At 42.2% G+C, this 23,668-nt stretch overlaps 1 protein-coding gene across 1 annotated transcript in view; it reads left to right on the top strand.

Annotated features, from left to right (window-relative positions):
* RASGEF1C (RasGEF domain family member 1C) overlaps positions 1-23,668 on the top strand; it is a gene marked incomplete at both ends in the record, with an annotated part of 57,281 nt that overhangs the window by 7,211 nt on the left and 26,402 nt on the right. Inside the window, 2 exons of the mRNA XM_081321707.1 lie at positions 18,765-18,977; positions 22,323-22,397. Of these exons, the coding sequence (XP_081177833.1) occupies positions 18,765-18,977; positions 22,323-22,397 (288 nt within the window). The remainder of the gene's footprint in view (positions 1-18,764; positions 18,978-22,322; positions 22,398-23,668) is intronic.

The raw sequence follows: 23,668 nt of genomic DNA, 5'->3' as shown, positions 1-23,668 counted from the left end.
TTATGCTGAAGCCCATCATCAGGGAACTTTTTGCCTCTCCAGAATATGAGACAGAAATTTCCTGATGACAAGCTCCAGCAACGAGCCCAAAAACTTGGAAGAATAAATCTTTGGTCCCAGTGACTGACACATTGGATCCTGCAATATGATCCTGGGGCATGTATATTTACCGTATATACTTGAGTATAAGCCGACTCGAGTATAAGCCGAGACCCCCAATTTCACCCCCAAAAACTGGAAAAAATATCCCCAAACGTCGCCGGGTCTCCGTTCCTCTGTGCCCTGCCTGCCTGCTTCTTTCCACAGCAGAAAGAAGCAGGGAGGCAGGGGGCGGAGGAACGGAGACCCGGCGACGTTTGGGGAGGTTTGGGCGCCTCTCCAAATATCCCCAAACGTCGCCGGGTCTCCGTTCCTCTGTGCCCTGCCTGCCTGCTTCTTTCCACAGCAGAAAGAAGCAGGGAGGCAGGGGGCGGAGGAACGGAGACCCGGCGACGTTTGGGGAGGTTTGGGCGCCTCTCCAAATATCCCCAAACGTCGCCGGGTCTCCGTTCCTCTGTGCCCTGCCTGCCTGCTTCTTTCCACAGCAGAAAGAAGCAGGGAGGCAGGGGGCGGAGGAACGGAGACCCGGCGACGTTTGGGGAGGTTTGGGCGCCTCTCCAAATATCCCCAAACGTCGCCGGGTCTCCGTTCCTCCGCCCCCTGCCTCCCTGCTTCTTTCTGCTGTGGAAAGAAGCAGGCAGGCAGGGCACAGAGGAACGGAGACCCGGCGACGTTTGGGGATATTTGGAGAGGCGCCCAAACCTCCCCAAACGTCGCCGGGTCTCCGTTCCTCCGCCCCCTGCCTCCCTGCTTCTTTCTGCTGTGGAAAGAAGCAGGCAGGCAGGGCACAGAGGAACGGAGACCCGGCGACGTTTGGGGATATTTGGAGAGGCGCCCAAACCTCCCCAAACGTCGCCGGGTCTGTTCTGAACCAGCCCTCTTCTCGCACCCCTAATCAAAAGAAGAGTCTGGAAAGCGTCCAAGGCTAAAAGGCTTCTGCCAAGATTTAATTACGCAGTTAACAAAAACACAAGAGCTTGTCTTCTCAAGCGGAAAAAGTTGCTTTCAGCAACCAGCCCCTCCCCAAACACTTCTTTTATAGAGAGCTCAGGGCGTGGTCTCCCTGTGCCTCCTCCCGAGGAGTCCCATAGTCTTTCTTTGTTTGTCCCTGCTCGTCTGCCTCCTGCGTCGGGCGTCCTTGAACAGGGCCAGCTGTGGGTCATCATCCTCCGCACTCTCGGGCTCACACAGCTGAGAAGAGGTCCCCGGCTGAGGGCTCTGCAAAGCCTCCAAATCATCATCATCAGCCGGTTCGTTTCCCTCCTCCCCCACATCTGAGTCCTCCGATACATCGGAGCCGGCTGTCGGACCCACAGGCTGGCCCTGAGTCACAACAGGGTCTCCGTTCCTCCGCCCCCTGCCTCCCTGCTTCTTTCTGCTTTGGAAAGAAGCAGGCAGGCAGGGCACAGAGGAACGGAGACCCGGCGACGTTTGGGGATATTTGGAGAGGCGCCCAAACCTCCCCAAACGTCGCCGGGTCTCCGTTCCTCCGCCCCCTGCCTCCCTGCTTCTTTCTGCTGTGGAAAGAAGCAGGCAGGCAGGGCACAGAGGAACGGAGACCCGGCGACGTTTGGGGATATTTGGAGAGGCGCCCAAACCTCCCCAAACGTCGCCGGGTCTCCGTTCCTCCGCCCCCTGCCTGCCTGCTTCTTTCCGCTGTGGAAAGAAGCAGGCAGGCAGGGCACAGAGGAACGGAGACCCGGCGACGTTTGGGGATATTTGGAGAGGCGCCCAAACCTCCCCAAACGTCGCCGGGTCTCCGTTCCTCCGCCCCCTGCCTGCCTGCTTCTTTCCGCTGTGGAAAGAAGCAGGCAGGCAGGGCACAGAGGAACGGAGACCCGGCGACGTTTGAGGATATTTGGAGAGGCGCCCAAACCTCCCCAAACGTCGCCGGGTCTCCGTTCCTCCGCCCCCTGCCTGCCTGCTTCTTTCCGCTGTGGAAAGAAGCAGGCAGGCAGGGCACAGAGGAACGGAGACCCGGCGACGTTTGGGGATATTTGGAGAGGCGCCCAAACCTCCCCAAACGTCGCCGGGTCTCCGTTCCTCCGCCCCCTGCCTGCCTGCTTCTTTCCGCTGTGGAAAGAAGCAGGCAGGCAGGGCACAGAGGAACGGAGACCCGGCGACGTTTGGGGATATTTGGAGAGGCGCCCAAACCTCCCCAAACGTCGCCGGGTCTCCGTTCCTCCGCCCCCTGCCTGCCTGCTTCTTTCCGCTGTGGAAAGAAGCAGGCAGGCAGGGCACAGAGGAACGGAGACCCGGCGACGTTTGGGGAGGTTTGGGCGCCTCTCCAAATATCCCCAAACGTCGCCGGGTCTCCGTTCCTCCGCCCCCTGCCTGCCTGCTTCTTTCCGCTGTGGAAAGAAGCAGGCAGGCAGGGCACAGAGGAACGGAGACCCGGCGACGTTTGGGGATATTTGGAGAGGCGCCCAAACCTCCCCAAACGTCGCCGGGTCTCCGTTCCTCCGCCCCCTGCCTGCCTGCTTCTTTCCGCTGTGGAAAGAAGCAGGCAGGCAGGGGGCGGAGGAACGGAGACCCGGCGACGTTTGGGGATATTTGGAGAGGCGCCCAAACCTCCCCAAACGTCGCCGGGTCTCCGTTCCTCCGCCCCCTGCCTGCCTGCTTCTTTCCGCTGTGGAAAGAAGCAGGCAGGCAGGGCACAGAGGAACGGAGACCCGGCGACGTTTGGGGATATTTGGAGAGGCGCCCAAACCTCCCCAAACGTCGCCGGGTCTCCGTTCCTCCGCCCCCTGCCTGCCTGCTTCTTTCCGCTGTGGAAAGAAGCAGGCAGGCAGGGCGCAGAGGAACGGAGACCCGGCTTCGTTTGGGGACTTTTGGGGAGGTGCGCGCGCACCTCCCCAAACCTCCCCAAACTTCGGCAGGTCTCCGGACGGCGGTGGCTTGGGAGAGGTGAGCGCGATCCCGGAAGCTCCAAAGCCTCGGCCGCGCACAAGTCCTCAGTAAGTTTTTTTGTTGACTGGAGTATAAGCCGAAGTGGAATTTTTCAGCCCAAAAAGTGGGCTGAAAAATTCGGCTTATACTCAAGTATATACGGTACCTTCATTTGCAATATAAGTAGTTTCCACATCATAGAAATTAATAGTTGTACTGGATAAGTCAGATCTGACTTGAATATTGTGTCCATTTGAAGGCAGAGAAGAGTAGTAAGGATGATCAAAAGACGGAGTCATATCTTACCAAGATAGATAAAAGAAATTAAATATGATTAGTCTTGAGAAAAGACATCTGAGGGCTACCTTGAGCTGAAAGAAAGTGATTGGCCAAAGTCATTATCTAACTTTCATATCTAAAGAAGGACCACAGCCTGGATCACTCTGCTCTTAGTACACATTATACTACATGATTCTCTATAGCAATATATAAGCTTATTTTATGTCAGGTTCCAAAACATAAACAGACTGTGATTCTTCCAAGCAGATTTCTTTACTGTCCCTCACCTAGACGTAGATATTAATCCTGCCAAATTAAAGCAAACTACCTCCTCATAAAGCGTTTACCGTATTTTTCGGACCATAAGACGCACCTGACCATAAGACGCACCCAGTTTTTAGAGCAGGCAAACAAGAAAAAAAAATCTTTCTCCTTCTCTCTCTCTCCCTCTCTTTCTCTCTCTCTCTCTCTTTCTCTCCCTCCCTCTCCCATTGTCCCTTCCTTCCTTCCTTCCCTCCCTCTTTGTCCTTCCCTCTCTGCATTAGAGCAGTACCCGCGGAGGCGGCCCTGCACCCCGGCTTTCTCTTGCAGAAAGCAAGCTGAAACGGAATGAGGGAGATTGCCAGAAATGCGAATCGGCCGATCTCACGCTCCTGCAAACTCCCTCGCTCGGTTTCAGCTTCCCTTGCTACAAGAGAAAGCAAGCTGAAACGAGGGAGATTGCAGCAGCGCAAGATCAGCCGATTCGCATTCCTGGCAATCTCCCTCACTCCGTTTCAGCCTGCTTTCTCTTGTAGCAAGGGAGAAAGAGAGTGCTCCTGCACTCTCACCTCCGAGCGAGGGAGAGTGCAGGAGCGTGAGATCGGCGTTTCTCAGCACGTGCCGATTCGTGCTCCTGGCAATCTCACTTGCTTTCCACTTGCGGAGGTTGGGGCTGGCCATATGGATTACCTTTGGACCATAAGACGCACCCTCGTTTCCCCCCCACTTTTGGGGGAAAAAGTGCGTCTTATGGTCCAAAAAATACGGTACTCTCGGAACTATTAGGGAGGAGCTGTGTTTACCCTCTTTCTCTCACATAAATTATCTGTAGTGAATTGTCTCTTGCTCCTCTAGAACAGGGGTCCCCAGCCTATGGTCTGTGGCCTGGTACCGGGCCATGGCCTATTAGCCACTGGGTTCTGGGAATAGCTGGCAAGCCCCACCCCACTCACCGTCGCACAGGTCTTAGTAGCCCCATTTGCGCATACGCAGGGACGCTAGCACTGCCGCCAGCTTCATATGGGCACCGGCGGCCTGCATGCACAAGCACACATGCCATGGGCATGCATGGCCCATTTGTGCATGTGCAGACATTAGCCTACACACCATGGGTGTACACAGCCCACTTGCACATGCACACACATGCTAGCACCACCATTGTATGAGTGCCCATTTGCACATGTGTGTGTGGAGCTGCATGTGCACACATTTCTCTGCTGCTCCCTTTTCTTCTGGGCTGCCAAGCTGGAAAAGTTGGGGAACTCTGCTCTAGAATGCACCCCCTCCCACCTGGGAATCCAGACTACATTCCTTCACAGATTTATATCAGTAAGGAACTGGGCATAAGTGCTTAATTTTTATTTATTTTATTTATTTTAATTCCATTTATATCCCGCCCTTCTCCGAAGACTCAGGGCGGCTTACAAGCTTAGCAGTAGCCTTCATTCTATGTATATGCCTGCTTATTAGGGCTTTCACCCCCCCCCCCCAAGCGGCATTATTACAAAGTCAGCTTAATTGCCCCCAACAATCTGGGTCCTCATTTTACCTACCTCGGAAGGATGGAAGGCTGAGTCAACCTTGAGCCTGGTGGGATGCGAACCTGCACTAATTGCAGGCAGCTGGTGTTACTTAAGGAGGCATTAGCCCACTGCTCCACCAAGGCTCTTAAATTAAATGCTTTTCTCCATCCTTATGACTAGCAGCCTTAATCATATTCAACTTGTATCTTTCTTTAGCCCAGCTTGTGTAATTGCAATGTTTTCTATTTTTTTAATTTATGTATTTCAAGAGATATAAGGCTGCTCAACTCAGACAGTGAGACTCTGGGTGTTTTACAACAACAACAACAGAGTTGGAAGGCACCTTGGAGGTCTTCTAGTCCAACCCCCTGCTCAAGCAGGAAACCCTATACCATTTCAGACAAGTGGTTGTCCAATCTCTTCTTAAAAACTTCCAGTGTTGGAGCATTCACAACTTCTGGAGGCAGGTTTTTCATACATAACATCAACTACCAAACATCCAATATATAAATACAAAATCTAAATATTGGGGTGAACTGCCCTAATCGGTGTTAGAATTGATCCCCAATTGAACCACCTTTTATATACCTAGCAATAGCATTAGGATGCAATGCAATTTGTCCCCTCACCTATTTCTATCACAGTTATTTTCATAGCTGGTTACTTTCATCTCATCCATCTGGCCCACTTACCTAGTGATTTTCTGACAGCAGGAATGAGGTGGAGAAGAGGTATAGATAGTTACCACTTTTGAGGTTTGACGTTCTTTTATGTTTGACACATGTTGATTCAGAAAGAACAGATAGGAAAGAAAGAACAAAAGAAAACCGTGATGAAAAGGCCCAGCTTTGTATTGCAACTCCTCAATCTCTTCAGTGTAACCATAGGAACATGCATAAAGAAGTGCATTTTCATTGGCTGCAAGCATGATTGTCTAGTTTTGGGGCTGCAGATATGGGTCTAGGATGATTGGCATTGCTAAACAGATTTGGCTGGCATTAATGAGGCCAATATTGGGGGGGAGAGAGAGAAAGAAAGAAAGAAATACAGAGACTTTGATTATTAAGAACTAAATGAGATGGGCTCTCTGAATCCTTGATAGGACCATTTTTAAAAAAACAAGACTATACATCACTGTGTTTTTGCATTTGTTTGTATTATAACCCTGGAAATTGAGCATGTATACTTCACTCATTGGGTGAATGAAAGCAGAGAGAGAGTGACTAGAATGAAACATATCAAATTTATCTCATGCCCTTTCACTGATTACACCTTTTATTCCTGCTGTTTTTCAGACAAAAGACAGGCAGGGCTTCCTTCTTAAGTATAGTTAACTCTGTTTTACTTCTCACTTTGTCAGGGTTATGGCAAGGAGGACCTTCTTTAATGCTTTCATTCTGGATCCTTTTTCTATTATTATATACTCAATATATGCTGTTTCTTGTCCCAATCTATGTAATTATCTGCTTTTCAGGATTTTACCTTTTTCTACCCAACCTTCCTCATCCAATGGCATTTTAGAAGGATCATGAAATCCTGGCATTTATTTTTGGTTTCTGTAATTATTGTTTACTCTGACACCAATAGAGGTGTTTGCATTCAGGTTTATTAAATTCTGATTTCCAATCCTGCTGAGTAAGATAAAAACATGTTAGTTTTCTGCTTTGGATAAAATGACAGCCTTTGATTTATATCAAAGTAGGAGCTATGGGAGGTGAGAGAAGGAATAGAAAATAACATTTTAGCAATCAGTAGCAGCAATAACAGTGAGTACATTTTTAAAAAGTAAGGTTAGTACAGAAGCCTTTTATGGCACATATGTACATATACTCATATATGCACATGCATACACATATTCCTAAAGGTGAGTTCCTTAGAAAAACTATTTACCCTGTGGATGTTTTTGGGATCAGGCCAGATATAGAGGCCAGCCATTAAACAGGATCTGTCAATCTGAACAAAGAAAGGATACAAGCATAATTATGAGAGTACAAAGGAAGCAAAATACAAACGCTGCCAAAATTTTATTTGCTGGGAGTTATTTGGGCAGAAAAAACCCCAGATAAAATAAGAACTCTATAACATCTAGCAAAACCAAAACAACACCTATATACATGGCCATCTCCAGACAGAATACACAAAAATTGAATTAATTATACCGATACAAGGAGATGGAAGAACTCAGTTCAAATAATAAAGGGCTGTAGAACAGGTCACAAACCACTCAGATTCAATTTCCAAGCCAAGCTAAAGCTGGAAAAATAAACCAACTGGTTTCACACTTGAATGTTGGGCATATACTCACCATTTTCAAGGAGAACATCAAGAGTCACTTTAAAGTCTTGAACCTCCTGGGAGGCAACTAAGGAACTATGGGGTGAATCAAAGTCATGAAAGATAGGCTGTCGAAGGCCAAAAATCAGAAGAAAGCAAACTCGATGTCAGAAGAAACTGAGAAATGGCAGAAAGAGAAATTAAAACCAAGAAAGACTTAAGATCTTAAGAAAGAATTTAATAAAGAATTTCAGAAGCAATTAGAAGAGATTTTTAAAAAAACAGTATTACGATGATATCTGTAGAGGCAGGGAAAGAATTATGGAAAAACAAGAAACATCTTCCAAAAGATCTCTGGATTCAGAAGGACGTTCCAGTCTCAAACTGGAATTTGAGGATACCAATAGACAGATAGTAACTGATTCAAAGAAGATGAAAATATGGAAATGGATTACTGAAAAACTGTACAGTAAATGTATCAATATCCTACATACCTTAGTAAATGTTTCCTATTTCCAAAAATCCTTACTATTAAAAGATGAAATTAGATCAGCACTCTGGCCATTACCACGTTGAACAATACAGTAGCCAACAAATTGAGAGAAGTAATCTACCTATCTGTACCAAAAAAAGAAGAGTTAATGGGTAAATGTTGATACATGCTGGATAATCGAGAAAGCCAAAGCATAGCAAACAGAAATCAACTAGGCTCTCTCCCCCACTTCCCTTCTTTCATTTGGAATAGCAGATATATTTGTGGGTTATGAATGTGTCACTTTCCTTAATCAAAATCAGTAGTTAATTGGCTTTGGCAGGCCTATGCTTATTTGAATGAAAAAGTGCAATCCAGAATCAGATGTGCAGAAAAATCCTGGGGTCACTGAATTCATTATCTCTCTTGCTGATACTATTTTACAATAATACCTTGCAGCAATATTTTTTCCTGCTTGTGGTCCTATCCATTTCTTGAGGCTCCTTGCAGTGCTTAGGAAGGTATATAGCATACTAAAAAGGATCTCTCTTTTTTTGCCAAGAGTTGTGCTTTGCATTTTGAAAGAAAAGACTTAATTAAAATGTGAATTCCTAAGCCACCTGCTGGGGCTTGCCATCATCTTTAAATGCAGTTACTTAAGAATGATGTGCTTTGGCTTAAAGTACAGAAAACGAAAAACAGCATCCATATTTTTTTTCTGTTGTGATGAATACTTTCATATTATTCCACCCACCCTGCCACTTTTTTCCCAAATAGCATGGGATTTCTCTTTCCCAGTTTAATAACATTAAATTAATTAGATTATTCTGCATTAGTGCTTTAGCATTTTTGATCTGGATGCTAAAAATAAAAAAAATGAGATTGGATTTAATATGATATTTTTACAGTGATACCTAACATGAACCATTTTTTTAAAAAAAAGAAAATACTGTACTACAAGTTAAATTTGTTTGGCCAATGGGATAGTTCAAGAAAAAGGACTTTCTTCATAGAATAACAAATGAAGCTCATCCTGAAATTGCTTAAACAGGGAACCAACTCCTGTTTAGCCTCTGTAGAATATTGCTGATTCAACTTTGACCAAAAGATTTTGTAAGCTTTGTTTATATTAAAACACATGTGTTCTTCATTCAAGGCCATGCCCTTCTTTTGGCTGTTGGAGAAGCCCTGCAATTGGATATATATAAGGAAATAAACAACAGGGTTTGGGTATGCCACCCCTATCCCAAGTATGTTCCATTTATGCTTGCCCTATCCCTTTCCGTGAGTTTTCTCTATCAGGGATAGGCAACCTGAGTTCCAGAACCAAGAACTGTAGTACATTTTTGGACATGTATCCTAGTTTGCCATTTTCAGGAAGAAAGCTGAAGCAGAAGAGCTTTATTTATTTATTTATTTTATTTATTTTGGTCAAGCACTGGGGAAATCAGGAGATGCAGGCAGTTCAAATGAATATAAAGATTTATTGCAAACTTAAGCTCTCTACAAGAATCTGAGCTACTAACGATCAAGGGAAATCAGCAGGTCTTGAGAAAGGCATTCAAGGTGGGCTGGACTTAAATCTCTTGTGGTCATGCAGGCATGACTGACGATGCATTTGACCCCTTCAGTCTGGTCATCTCCTACAGTTTTAAAAAGCATGTGCCCCCTGTGATTATTAAAGTAGCTTCTAGTCATCCAAAGTTTGACCTCTTGTGCTACACATGATCTTTATCAGACTGATCATGTTCAAGAATATGGCAGTAGAACATATGTACAAAAACTATCCATATGGTGTTCAGAGAACAACTTGCACCTGAACATCGGCAAGACAAAAGAGATGGTGCTAGACTTCCAGAGGAAAAGAGAGGAACCTGCCCCACTTTACATCGGGGGGGGGGGCGTGTGTGGAGAGAGTTTCCTCCTTTAAATTTCTGGGAGACTACCTCTGTGAAGATCTTACCTGGAAAGTTAATACAACCTCTGTGAAGATCTTACGTACCTGGAAAGTTAATACAACCCAGGTGGCCAGAAAGGCCCAACAGAGACTCCACTTCCTCAGGGTCTTGTGGAAGAACAAGGTAGAGCAACGGCTAATGACCTTCTTTTACCGGTCTACTATAGAGAGCGTCCTCTCGTACTGTATTGTGGTTTGGTATGCTGGCCTGACAGCCGCGGATAGGAAAGTATTACAGAAGGTGGTGAGCACAGCACAAGACATTGTGGGCTGTCCCCTGACACCACTGGATGACATCGCCAGGGCTTGCTGCCTTGGAAGAGTGAGGAAGATTCTCATGGATGACTCACACCCTGGTCGGTATCTCTTTACTCTCCTACCATCGGGTAGGAGATACAGGAGTCTAGCCAGCCGTACCAACAGGCTGAAGAACAGCTTTTATCCATGGGCTGTTAGGCTCTTGAATGGGAAATAATTTTATAATTTTATATATGATTGACTTGTGAGGCCAGTGTGTTGTGCAATTAGCTCACATGGTGTAACAAGATGGTGGGTTTGTTGTCACTGTGAGTTGTGGGGGGGCATGAAGGGAGGCTCAGCCAATCTCATTGTATACATGGTTGTACTTTGACAATAAAGGTTCATTCATTCATTCATGTATCCTTCAACATTTGATACTTAGCAGAGTTGAAGGTGAAGGTCAAAACTTACCCTATACATTAGTATTCAAGCTTTCTTTGGTTTTTATTGCTGAACAAGGCCTTTCTCTTTTGTCTATGTACTTCTTGTAGAAATTGGTCTCTATAACAGAGCAATTTCCATGCAGTGGGGATTTGGAGTTTGTGTCAGACTAGACTCTGGCACTGCTCCCACCCCTTCTAAAATCTATTTGGCCCCGTTCCTCCTCACTTTCAGGAAAGTATTATAACATGATTTCTTCAGCAAGCTTTAGGATGGAGTAATTTTTGAATTCATTTGAATATATTTTTTGTGTGTTACTCCCCATGTATTTTTATAGTATTAAACCTGAATGAGAGTGAGTGTGTAAGACAGAGAGTGGAATTGCATTGGAGAACAGACTAATAACTTAAACATTTCATAAAACATTTACCACTCAGTGAAGTATTAACATTACTGATTTTTATGGATATTTTAAGGCAGTGAAACTGGTGGACAGAAATGAACATTAAAACTTAAATACAATAGTCAATTTAATGTGAATTCTAATACAAATTTCAGTGGTCATTGGTTTTAGCTCTGAGGATACCTAGATTAATTAAATGTGGAAATAATAGAATAGAATAGAATAGAATAGAATAGAATAGAATAGAATAGAATAGAATAGAATAGAATAGAATAGAATAGAATAGAATAGAATAGAATAGAATAGAATAGAATAGAATAGAGCTGGAACAGACCTTGGAGGTTTTCTAGTCCAGCCCCCTGCTCAAGCAGGAGAACCTATACCATCTCAGACAAGTGACTGTCTAGCCTCTTCTTAAAAATCTCCAGTGACGTAGCACCCCTGATTTCTAGAGGCAAGCTGTTCCACTGGTTAATTGTCCTCACTATCAGGAAGTTTCTCCTTAATTCCAGGTTGCTTCTCTATTTGATCAGTTTCCAACCATTGTTTCTTGTCCTGCCCTCTTGTGCTTTGGTGAATAATGTGACCCCCTCTTCTTTGTGGCAGCCCCTCAAATACTGGAACACTGCTATCATGTCTTCCTTATTTCTTCTTTTCTTTAGACTAGCCAAACCCAAGTCCTGCAGCCGTTCTTCATATGTTTTAGTCTCCAGGCCTTTAATAATCTTAGTTGCTCTTCTCTGAATTTTTTTCAAACTCTCAACATCTTTTTTGTGATAGGGTGACCAGAAGTGGCTGCAGTATTCCAGGTGTGGTCTTATTAGGGTTTTGTAAAGCGGTATCAATACTTCGCGTGATCTTGATTCTATGCCTCTGTTTATACAACCCAGAATTGTATTAGCTTTTTTGGCTGCTGCTGCACACTGCATAGTCTAGTGATCGTCCACTAGGACTCCAAGGTCCCTCTCACAGTTACTGTTTTTAAGTAAAAATAATGTAAAATTTTAATAACCCCAAATTTAACAATGGTCAATAAGAAAGACATAGAGATAAAGGAGCTAATTCTGGATACACAAAAATGAAGCCTTAAGAGTATAAGACCAGAGCAGAGAAGTCAGCAACAGACAGCAAATGCCATCTCTGCAAAGAAGCTGAAGAAACAGTAGACCACCCAGTTAGCTGCCGCAAGAAGATCACACGGACTGTCTATAAACAAAAACATGACAAAGTAGCAACAATGGAACATTGGAATATATGCAAGAAATACTGCTTGCTTACGAATAAGATCTATTCCTGGACCACAAGATATAAAAGATAATAGAAAATAAAGACACTAAAGAGCTCTGGGACTTTAAAATTCAAACAGACAAGCACCTGAGAAACAACACCTGAGATTTAACTATTGTTAAGAAAGACGACGATGTCTGGAAAGTGAATGTTGCAATACTTGGAGACAGAACTAAAGAGAAAGAACTGGGAAAAATCACAAAATGACCTGCAAGAAGAATGGCTGTGGCAAAAAAACCAAAGATAATGACAATAAAAAATAGTGCAATTCCAAAACATCTGAAACATCACTTGAATGCCATTGGCATTGACAAAATCATCACCAGTCAGTTACAAAAGGCAGTTTTACTTGGAACAGCTTACATCCCGCAACAATCCGTTTGATATTATTAAGTAACAACCTCTGCCTATCCCAGGTCCTTAGGGAGGACTTGATAGGAGGACAAAAAGCCAAATCCAGTCAAAATGCTTGGCTGAAAGTGTGGCCAACAACAATAATATAATGCCCTATAGAGTTCAGGGTGGGAAAGTAGGGCAGGGTTTTTTCATGCGCCATCTCAGAGGAAGAAATGATTAGAAATAGTTTCTGAACTGACCCTTGTTGTTCAGAACTATGTTAGCTGCTACTCCAGCTGGGAGCTTTAGTAAAAACAAACCATTTCTGGGAGTCAATAGGTTTCATCACATTTCCAGTAGAAGGTCAAGACTGCTGTCCTCATTTCCTCTTTCTGGCAGTTGTGATGACCACTCCACAGTTACCCATTTGCAGCCATCCAGAGCATTAGCAGTTCATTAGCCTTGGTGGAGCAGTGGGCTAATGCCTCCTTAAGTAACACCAGCTGCCTGCAATTAGTGCAGGTTCGCATCCCACCAGGCTCAAGGTTGACTCAGCCTTCCATCCTTCCGAGGTAGGTAAAATGAGGACCCAGATTGTTGGGGGCAATTAAGCTGACTTTGTAATAATGCCGCTTGGGGTGTGTTGTGAAAGCCCTAATAAGCAGACATATACATAGAATGAAGGCTACTGCTAAGCTTGTAAGCCGCCCTGAGTCTTCGGAGAAGGGCGGGATATAAATGGAATTAAAATAAATAAAAATAAATGTCTACAGAATGCCTGTGGTAGTATTTTCCTCTATTCCTCTTAGTTATATGTGGCTAGATGACATAATCCACAGAGGTTTTCTCTGTGACCCGCCTCACTAGTTACATCAAATTGGCTGATGGCTTCCATATCAGTTGTTCCACAGAGACTTATGTCCATTTTAAGAAGAAGGCTCAAAGCATAGATGTCTGAGCCATTGCTTCAGAAGTGAATTTTCTTATCAGTGTTTAGAATAGAATAGAGCTGGAAGGGACCTTGGAGATCTTCTAGTCAAGCCCACTGCTCAAGCATCTCAGAAAAGTGACTGTCCAGCCTCTTCTTAAAAATCTCCATGATTTCTGGAGGCAAGCTGTTCCACTGGTTGATTGTCCTCACTGTCAGGAAGTTTCTCCTTAATTCCAAGTTGCTTCTCTATTTGATCAGTTTCCAACCATTGTTTCTTGTCCTGCCCTCTGGTGCTTTGGTGAATAATGTGACCCCCTCTTCTTTGTGGCAGCCCCTCAAGTACTGGAATACTACTATCATATCTCCCTAATTTCTTCTTTTTTTTTAGACTAGCCAAACCCAAGTCCCGCAGCCGTTCTTTGTATGTTTTAATCTCCAGGCCTTTGATCATCTTAGCTGCTCTTCTCTGAATTTTCTCCAAACTCAACATCTTTTTTGTGATATGGTGACCAGAATTGGCTGACCGCTCGCTGCAGAGTTTGTCTCCCAGTTGATATCTGGATTACTACTGTGGTATGCTTCCTAGATACATTTGTTAACTGGCTGGCAAAGAGTTCATCTATTTCTTCTGATTGGTTGGGTGGCCTGTAATGTACACCTATGGGGATGTCACTTTTTCTCTCTTTTATATTGACCCATATACATGCTGGAAAGATTTTATCTTTGAACATGTGCATTTCTGTAGATATGTAGTGTTCTCTTACATATACTGCAACTCCCCCTCCTCTTTTTGTAGACCTGTTTCTTTTGAACAATTTGTATCCATATCCATCAGTCCATTCCATTCATGGGTTTCATCCCACCAGGTTTCTGTAATGCCAACTATGTCATACCCTCCCTCTTGTGCTATTGCTTCTAGTTCACCCTGTTTGTTCCCCAAGCTTTGAGCATTTGTATATAAGCATTTAAGACTTTTATGCCTGTCCGTGGGTATGTTTCCTACATCTCCTGATAATAATAATACGTTGGAAGGGACCTTGGAGGTCATCTAGTCCAACCCCCTGCTAAGGCAGGAAACCCTATACCATTTCAGGCAAATAGCTGTCCAGTCTCTTCTTAAAAACTTCCAGTGTTGGAGCATTCACCACTTCTGGAGGCAGGTTGTTCCACTGGTTAGTTGTTCTAACTGTCAGGAAGTTTCTCCTTAGTTCTAGGTTGCTTCTCTCCTTGACTAGTTTCCATCCGTTGCTTCTTGTCCTGCTTTCAGGTGCCTTGGAGAATAGCTTGGCTCCCTCTTCTTTGTGGCAGCCCCTGAGATATTGGAACACTGCTATCATGTCACCCCTCACTCTTCTCTTCGTTAAACTACACATACCCATTTCCAGCAACCGTTCCCGGTATGTTTTAGCCTCCAGTCCCCCAATCATCTTTGTTGCTCTTCCCTGTACTCTTTCTAGAGTCTCGACATCTTTTTTACATTGTGGTGACCAAAACTGGATGCAGTATTCCAGGTGTGGCCTTACCAAGGCATTGTAAAGTGGTATTAGTATTGATTGTTGTTTGAGGGTTTTTTCTTCTCATCACTGTCTATCTCATTGTTTGATTTGTTTTCTTGGGATTTATGACTGGTTTTGAGTTCTAGAGATTCTAAAGGTTGGTCACCCTTCCCCCTCCTGATGAGTTGGGACAGTCCTTTTCAAAGTACATTTTTCCCTGTTTTGTGAGATGCAGCCCATCCCTTGCCAAGAGTCCTTCACGTAGGAAATGCAATCCATGATCCAGGAAACCAAAGTTTTCTTGGCAACACCAGCCCTTTAGCCAATAGTTTATTTCTAAAATTCTTTTTCCTCTCAATGGATGTTGGCCTTTTGTTGGGAGTACTGATGAGAACACTACTTGTGCACCTAGCTTCTTAATTTTATTGGCTAGTTTGTAATCTCTCACTATTGTACGCAGGTTCTTAGTTGTGTGATTCGTCCCAATGTGGAGGAGGAGGAAAGGGTAGTAATCTGTAGACCTAACGATTTTGGTTAGGTTTTCAGCCACATCTTTGATTTTTGCTCCAGGGAGACTACATACCTCCCTGGATTGTATGTCTGGTCTGCAGATGGATGATTCTGTTCCTTTGAGGATGGAATCTCCTGTTACCAACACTCCCCTTCCTTTTGGGGGGGGGCTGCAGTCTGGGGTAATTTTCTGTTTATCTCAGGTGTGTTTGTTGATGTGATTTTTGGGGGGGATGTTTGAAGTTGTTTTTTTGCTAGGTGTCTGCATGTTTTTTTGAGGGGGAGGTTGTGGGTCTACATGTTTCCATCTAAGGGGAGAATCAATTGTTCAGTTTTAATGGGGCTGCTTCTGGTTGAGTTGGATTGGGCAGAAAGGTTTGTTAGTTGTATGCTGCTTCTTTCTTTGAGCACTGTGTTTCCTTCTATATGTGACATACCTCCATTTGTCTTCCTCCAAGGGCTTATCAATAGGGTCAAATCCTCAGGGAGTTATTTGTTCATTATTTGGTTTGGTTTGGGTATAGCTTTCTTTTGTAGATTGGGGTTTGGCTAGAGTTGCCTCTAAGTGCCTTACTTTCTCCTCTAATATTTCACATAGTTTACATCTAATGCATGTACAATTTGGGTGTTCTTTGGGCATAAGCACATACATAGAACATGTATTGCATAGCACAATAGTATTAGTCACCTGTTCCATGAGTTTGTTGTTTGAAAATCCCGCTTTTTGGTTGGTGGATGTGCTTTGCTGTTAGCCTTGTTTCTTCCTTCTCTGTTCTAGGTAATTGTGCCTGGTTTTTTTTTACTATCCTTGTATCTGCCTGTTTGTGCTACCTTGTTATTTATTTAACCTTCTTACTATTGTGTTAGTTTTATTTATCCTTTTCTTCCCTCTATTTTTTTTTAAGTTTTTGTGCTCCAATTTCTTTTTGTTCTTTACTGGGGGTCTTCTCTGCCTTCCTATTGGGACCTCAAACTTAATTGTTGCCTTCACTTTTGTTGCTTGCTGCTCTGGCCTCTTGTTATTTTCTTTGACGGCTCCCTTCTGTCCTTTGGTGCTCCTCTGTGCTCTGGTCAGGCCTGCCGTTCAGCTTTCCGGTCAGCTCAGCTGCTCTGTCTGGTCTGCTCCTCTCAGCCGTCCTCTTAGCTTCAGATATCGGAGAGCTCTCTGGCTCAAATTCTCTCTGTTGTTGTTGCTGCTGCTGCTGCTGCATTTCTCCCCCCACCCCACCCCTCAGGTTTTGCCCCCTCCAATTCCTCACAGAGGAGGGATTGCTGTACCAGTTTGCTCAGGAATTCTGGGAGTTGAAGTCCACGAGTCATAAAAGAGCCAAGTTTGCCTACCCCTGCTATAGGCCTTTTGTCCTCTGCCAGACCAGGCTAGCAGGAGGTGGGGGAGTGCCTTCCCTTCTAATTGTCAAACCTTGTTAAACATCCTTCAGAAGTTTATGGAGAATTCAGAAGACTGTAAATGTACATAAAGGTAAAGGTAAAGGTTCCCCCGCACATGCGTGCTAGTCGTTTCCGACTCTAGGGGCCGGTGCTTATCTCCGTTTCAAAGCCGAAGAGCCAGCGCTTGTCCGAGGACGTCTCCGTGGTCATGTGGCCGGCATGACTAGACGCCAAAGGCGCACGGAACGCTGTTACCTTCCCACCGTAGTGGTCCCTATTATTCTACTTGCATTTTGACGTGCTTTCGAACTGCTAGGTTGGCAGAAGCTGGGACGAGTAACAGGCGCTCACTCTGTTACGCGGCACTCGGGATTCGACCCGCCAAACTGCTGACCTTTTAATCGACAAGCTCAGCGTCCTAACCCACTGAGCCACCGCGTAAATGTACATAGGCCAGTATTAAATAAGTTTTCCCTTAAGAGTCCCACCCATTGTTTAGTCTTGTCTTTATAGGCCATTTAGAAGCTTCATATGATTGCCTTTTCTTGCAGTTCAGATTTTCCAATCAGCTTGGCTAAATTTCACCAATGAGGAGCATAATGTAAATGCTTTGATCTGTCTGATTTCAATTAAATAGCTTCGGGGCAGTAGACCTTTTACCTATTTTATTTGATGGCAAATATTAAACTATCTTGGCAGACAGACAGATATAATGAAACTATAGCTATAGTCAGTAACGTATCTTCTCAAATGCCAATTTCCATAACAGGTTTGTAGTTCTCCATATCTTTAAGGCTAGCATACAATTCAATAAGTAAGTAAATATTTTTTGCATCTTTATATGTCTTCCAGATATTTTGTAATGCATTGCAGATCTATAGATTAAAATCAATTAAAGGACAGATCAAAGACATCCCACTAAAGAGATGGAATGCATGATGAAATTACTGAAGAAATCTTTCTGTGTATCTTTCAATATGAGGTTGATTTCCAAACCACAAATATTTCATTTGTTTGTTTAGTCTGGAGAGCTATTATCCCCATCCAATCTTTTCAAAATATTGGGCATTCTTACATCTGTAATCAACAGCCTATTCAAAACAGAATTGCTGCTCAATTTTGTATTCTAATCTTCAGCACGTTTTAACAACCAATATTGATAGAATTAACCTCAATTAATTTGGGGTTTTTGTTGTTGTTGTGTTTGCTTCATTGGGAGCAACTGCTGTATTAGATTAACTTGAACATCTCACTGTGTAATGTGTAACCCATACCACCTGTGATCTGTTTCATTTTTATTTTCAAAATAATTTCCTGATAACCGAGAGCAGCTTCAATACGTGATGCCATGAGTGATGGACAAGTAATTTAAGAGAGGTGTTGTAGATGTTTTGGTCATGTTAATACAGTGCAGTATATTGGGTAAAATAAACAGTATATCAGGTAAAATGATTCAAAATGGCACTGTTGCCAACATTATGGGATGTTTTACAGATGTAAGTATTTGTAATTGGAATACAAAGAACTCTGTGAAGCATATAAATCAGCCATGACAATCTTAATGGTAGTATTTGACTGGAACTTCTTGCATAAGATATTTTACATGTGTTTCATACAAGCAATTGTCTATGTTTCATAGATTTTAAAAATAGAAGGGCACATGAGATTGGTAAAACAGAGGATATGGGGGGAGTTATGTTGACCCATGTGGTCAGTTAGCTCAGTTGGCATTTAGCACAAACAGACAAATATTCTGGCTAGATGCTAGTCTTGTGGTGTACAACTATAGGATGGAACTTAGGGTGGAACTATAATTTAATTGGATACTCTAGAATAGAAGGTTGAAGTAAAAATATTCTAATCTATAACTGATCATTCCACTCTTGAGTAGAAACCTGATTCAAAAGATTCCCCAACATTTAAAAATGTTTTATTTGGAATGTGTAATTGTCCCTTTCTTCCTTTTCTTCACCTCAGGCCTATTGGAAAAAGATGAATCAGCTTCTACAAACCTTGAATCAGAAGCTTGCAAGTCTTAACCATGGCCAAGAAGGGATAGTCAAGATCAGTGCAGCTGTCACAGATAAAGTGGTAGCTTTTAAAAGTAAACCTCCATCCATCCAAAGAGAAATGTTGAGTGTCTGCAGTGATCCATATACTTTAGCCCAACAGCTAACTCATGTAGAACTGGTAAGTGGATAGTAAATGCTTGGTTTCATTGTCTGGTTATTTATAGAGGAAAAAGGAAAAATTCTTACTGAGACTTCTAAAATTTATAATCTAGTAGGAACATCTGAGTCAATTGCATTGTCATTCATGTTTGACTTCAGTCCAGGAGGGTTCATTTATTGAAGGGGAATCCACATTTTTAGAATTCAAATATTACAAAATCAGAGCAGGTCTATCTGCATTGCCAATATTCACTAAATCCTACCAGCAAAAAACTAAGAGGACAGGAGCCAAGAAGGAGCAATTGTCATCACTCTTCCTTCAGTTCATTTCCAATAAAGGGGTCAAGATGCTTTAGATTAGAATAGATCATCTGATGGGCTGATGGTCAGGTTATGCCGGATATCAACTGATGCAGTTTGGAGCGTGAAAAATTAAATCATGTATCATAGTAGTTTATATCACTGTTGTTATATGTGTGCAAAACTAGGCTATCCAAAACAAGTTGCAAAAATCCAGAAACCAATAGATAACAACAAAGAGATACAGAAAATTTCAACAATTTGCTGCCATTTGCACCCTATAAAAACATCATAATTCAAGAACTAGCAGACAATTAGACAAAAGGATAGAGATTTTAATTGTTTCTATTACGCCTTTAAGTGTCTGCAGAAAAGCAAAGTACACAAAGATAGGTTCTTGTTGAAGATGTTCTCATATCCAACCCATAGTTGCTGATTAAAAGTAACAAGTTCCCAATGGGGAAAAGTGCAGTTCTAATAGGAAAAGGCTGTGATTAAATTTCTGAGCTTGCAGCTCCTCTATTATCTTTCTTTATTTGGATCTGAAGCCAGTGCTTTTTTTGTAAAAAATAAAAAATAAAATGCCAGAACTCACACACGTCATACAACCCGCCTTGCCTACCCTACAAGGTTTACCTTTGTAGTTGAAAAAAATAACCCTTCAATTTTTAGTGTATCTAAAAGACTAGGATTTTGTTCAAGGTAAGTTAATATTATTAATGTTACTGTTGTGTACTGGGTTCATTGCACAGGAATGAAGACGAGGCAAGTGAGTTCAGCAAGGAGCATGGTTTATTTCTTGCAGGATCTGAGCTAGAGAATAGGGCTGCAGCTGCAGCAATTTATACCATGGCCCCTAGGCGGCGGCCAATAGGTTTGAAGCAACCTATTGCCGCCTAGGGGTAACCAATAGCAACGCTGGAGACGGGTTGTCTGAGATGCTGGGAGCCATTAGCTAGCTCCCTGCTCTCGCAACCTACCAGGCGTTGCCACGTGGTGTTAACAAGCAAGCCCAATACATAACAATTACTATGCACTGTGTGGCTTTAAATTACAAGAAGGCATTTTATTAATCTTTTGCGACATTTACCACTGGCATACCCATTTAGATTAATGAGTGGAAATATCAGCTTTCTATGTGGAATGAAATTGGCCCAATAAAACAAAAATTGGTTGCTTGTAAAAGATTGAATTATTTTTAAGAAATTGTCAAACAAGGTGGAAAAATTTTCATTTGGAGTTTAATATGGATATTAACTTGAAACAAATTAAAGTTGAAACTTTGTCAGTGAACAGATTACTTTTAATTTACCTTTAAGTTAAGCCCAATTTAATAAATAGATCTGATTAAACCTTATACAGTAGGTCTACCTTTACATCTGACCAACACATAATTAATATATTATTAATAATAATACCTCCAAATCACAAGACATTGGCTTTATTCTTATTCTTCCCCTCTGCAGTTTGAATATAAAGTATAAAAGACTAAAAAGAGATTTTCGTAGACATCCCAGCCTTTGAACTACCCAAGGAACTGAAACAGCAAAGTTTCGCTGTCGGGCAAGCTTCCACGCCAGCCGCCTTTCTTTCCTTTTGCTCCACCTCTTTTTAAACTCACACCGCACCTTCTGTAAGGGAAGGCAAAAGGCTCACTCACCCTCTTGTGAAAGATGGCCTCCATGTTTATGTGTCTCGCACCGCCACCATCGGCTTCCACACCCACGTGGTCCGACCCAGCCAATCAAGTCACACTCTGGCTGTGGTGCTCCGGCGCCTCATGGCTCCTCCTTGAGGAGGCAGACAGTGCTGGAGGGGACCCCGCTCGCACCGTACCACCAGCAGGGCATTTTCAAAAATGAGGATAGGAAGGGGAAAAATAGAAACCCAACTCTGGAAAATCTGTTGGGAAAAGGTGCCGGAACTCTGTTCCGGTGCATTCTATGACAAAAAAAAAGCCCTGCCTGAAGCATTTCCATTTTTAATTAATTTGTTCCTTATTGCTGTTAGAAATACCACTGTAATTTTACCAATTTATGTTTCTGTACACTTCTCCTTTCTAACTTTCTTCGTGAAAAAATTAGACAGATGATTACATTGTGGTGATGTTATATAAATTTTGAAGGACAGACATGGCCCTGAACATTGGTTGTCAATAGATCCAATAGCTTTTTGTTAAATTAATTAGTGTATATTATTTCCCCCCTAAAAGATTTCAGTTTGTTTTTCAGTTGATTACGTGTTAATATTAAAGGTGGAAAAAATTCTGAGGGGATTTATCTTGGTCTGATTTTTTAAAAATCTTTTAAAAACCTGGCATTTTAAAATGGGTGTGTAGACTTTTTATATCTATTGTACATTGTACATACCTTAAGCTCAAAAGTATCAAACTATCTTAAACTTAAAAGAATCCAATCTACTTAAGCCCTTAACCTTCCCTGCTTTTATGTTTATTTGTTTTTGTGCCTTTGAATCAGTTTTTGACTCCTGCCGGTTGCCTGGGCTAGTCTCTGCAGGTTTCTCACAAGTGGTTTGCCATTGCCTGTTTCCTAGAGCTAAGAGTGATTGGCCGAAGATTACCCAGCAGGCTTTGTGCCTCAGACCGGACTAGAACTTTGGTATCCCGGTTTCTAACCTTAACAACTACACTAATATATAACATGTTTTTATAGTTCCTTATGTCATAATTGATAAACACCTTAGCATATGTTCATGCTGGTTCTGAGAAATTTCCTATGCTGAACTCACATACATAACATTTCTATACTGAAAGTGTATTATAAAGAAGTATGATTTAGAAAAGGATGGTATACAATCAGATGGCCCAAGATACTTGGACTGAGGATCTTGGCTGCCACACAGTTAGCTCATACTTTAAACCAAGCTTGTCCATAAGTATTACTTATGGTGATTAAACCAGAAGAGGCCAATCAGCAAATGATGATAAATCACTTTTAAAATCTGCTGTCAAATCTAGATGGTGCTACTTTAGGGACTGTGAATAATCAATACACTTGATTCTCAGGGCTGCTCTTTTACTCTCTCATTTTATCTACTGCAAAAGGAAAGACTGGGTCATATTGGTCCTGAAGAATTTGTTCAAGCATTTGGCCATAAAGATCCCTTGGACAACACAAAGGTATGCCTGCCCATATTTTTCTTTTTGTCTACTCATTCCTTTTAGATGAGCGTTTATGGTATCTACAACTGCATGAATTTGTGATTTCCCCATGGTGGCATGTAAGTTAGGCATGACTACAGACAAAAGGAAATGAATCTTCTAACAAAACATTGCACTGCTCACACATGTAAGCTCATACATGTGTAAATCTGGATTCATAGACAAGGTATTGTTTTCTAGACTGATGGTGCACACATAGCATTGTTGTTTCATTTAGTTCAAGAATAATTATTTCTAAATGTAGAGGAATTCTCCAAATCACAAGCAATGAGGAGTAATTGGCTCAAATAAGAGATTTGCAAAGAAACAGATCCAAAGATATTGATGCCAAGGAAGATGAAATGTTTATTTTACAACAAACAAGGAAAACAGACATTCACATACAGAAGAGAAAATGGCCTAACTGAATGCCCACTGTCTAGATCACCATTCAGAGTCTCAATATATGTAACCCATGATGCAGAAAGAAAAAAGAAATAATACTTGCACACATGCATAGCAGGTTAGAAATAGATCACCATGGATAAAAATCAATCTTTGTGATTGCTAGAACTTGGAAACTACTTGATGGCACATAATCAAATATATTTTTATTAAGTATTTTAATTACAATAGTAAAAATTAACATAAGATTAGAGCAAGAAGAGGGAATGGAAATAAAGAATTAGAAGAGCAAGAAAAGAAAAAAAATTAAAGAGAATGTAACAAAAGAAAAAGAAATATATAAAGAATTCATCACACAATATAAGCAAATAACTCTTCACCAACTGTAAGGTTAAACAGGTATCTCTTTATCCCATGTTCCATCCCTTACTTATAAGCATATCCATAAAACATCAACTTTTCAATCTTGGTGTCAGCAAAAAGTCCATAGAAGGTTGCCAGAACATTGTAACAAAATGTCTTATTTTAACCTTGATCAAATAAGCCAACCTTATATTCCTTTCTTATATTTCTAACTCTATTATTGTTGCAGATTTTGGTTGTTCTTCAGTTCTTCTTCAACCCCTTAGGGAAATTTCTTCAAGGCTTTAACAAGCACTTTTATAGATTCAATAACAAAACATTTTCTAGGTCATTCTCTTTATTTATCACTTGCATTTCTCTTTTAATTTTTAAAACCTAAGCCAGTTTCTTTCATATATCCAGTAATGTATCCTTTTTCAAATCATTTTCTTGGTCTGTCATTTGTAGTTCTATATTATGTACTTTATCTTATCAGATAAAGT

The sequence above is a fragment of the Vipera berus genome, assembly GCF_964194415.1.
Source record: "Vipera berus genome assembly, chromosome: 2".
Lineage (NCBI taxonomy): Eukaryota > Metazoa > Chordata > Lepidosauria > Squamata > Viperidae > Vipera > Vipera berus.
Note: the sequence above shows the minus strand (reverse complement) of the source record. Positions and strands in the feature narration are given on the sequence as shown.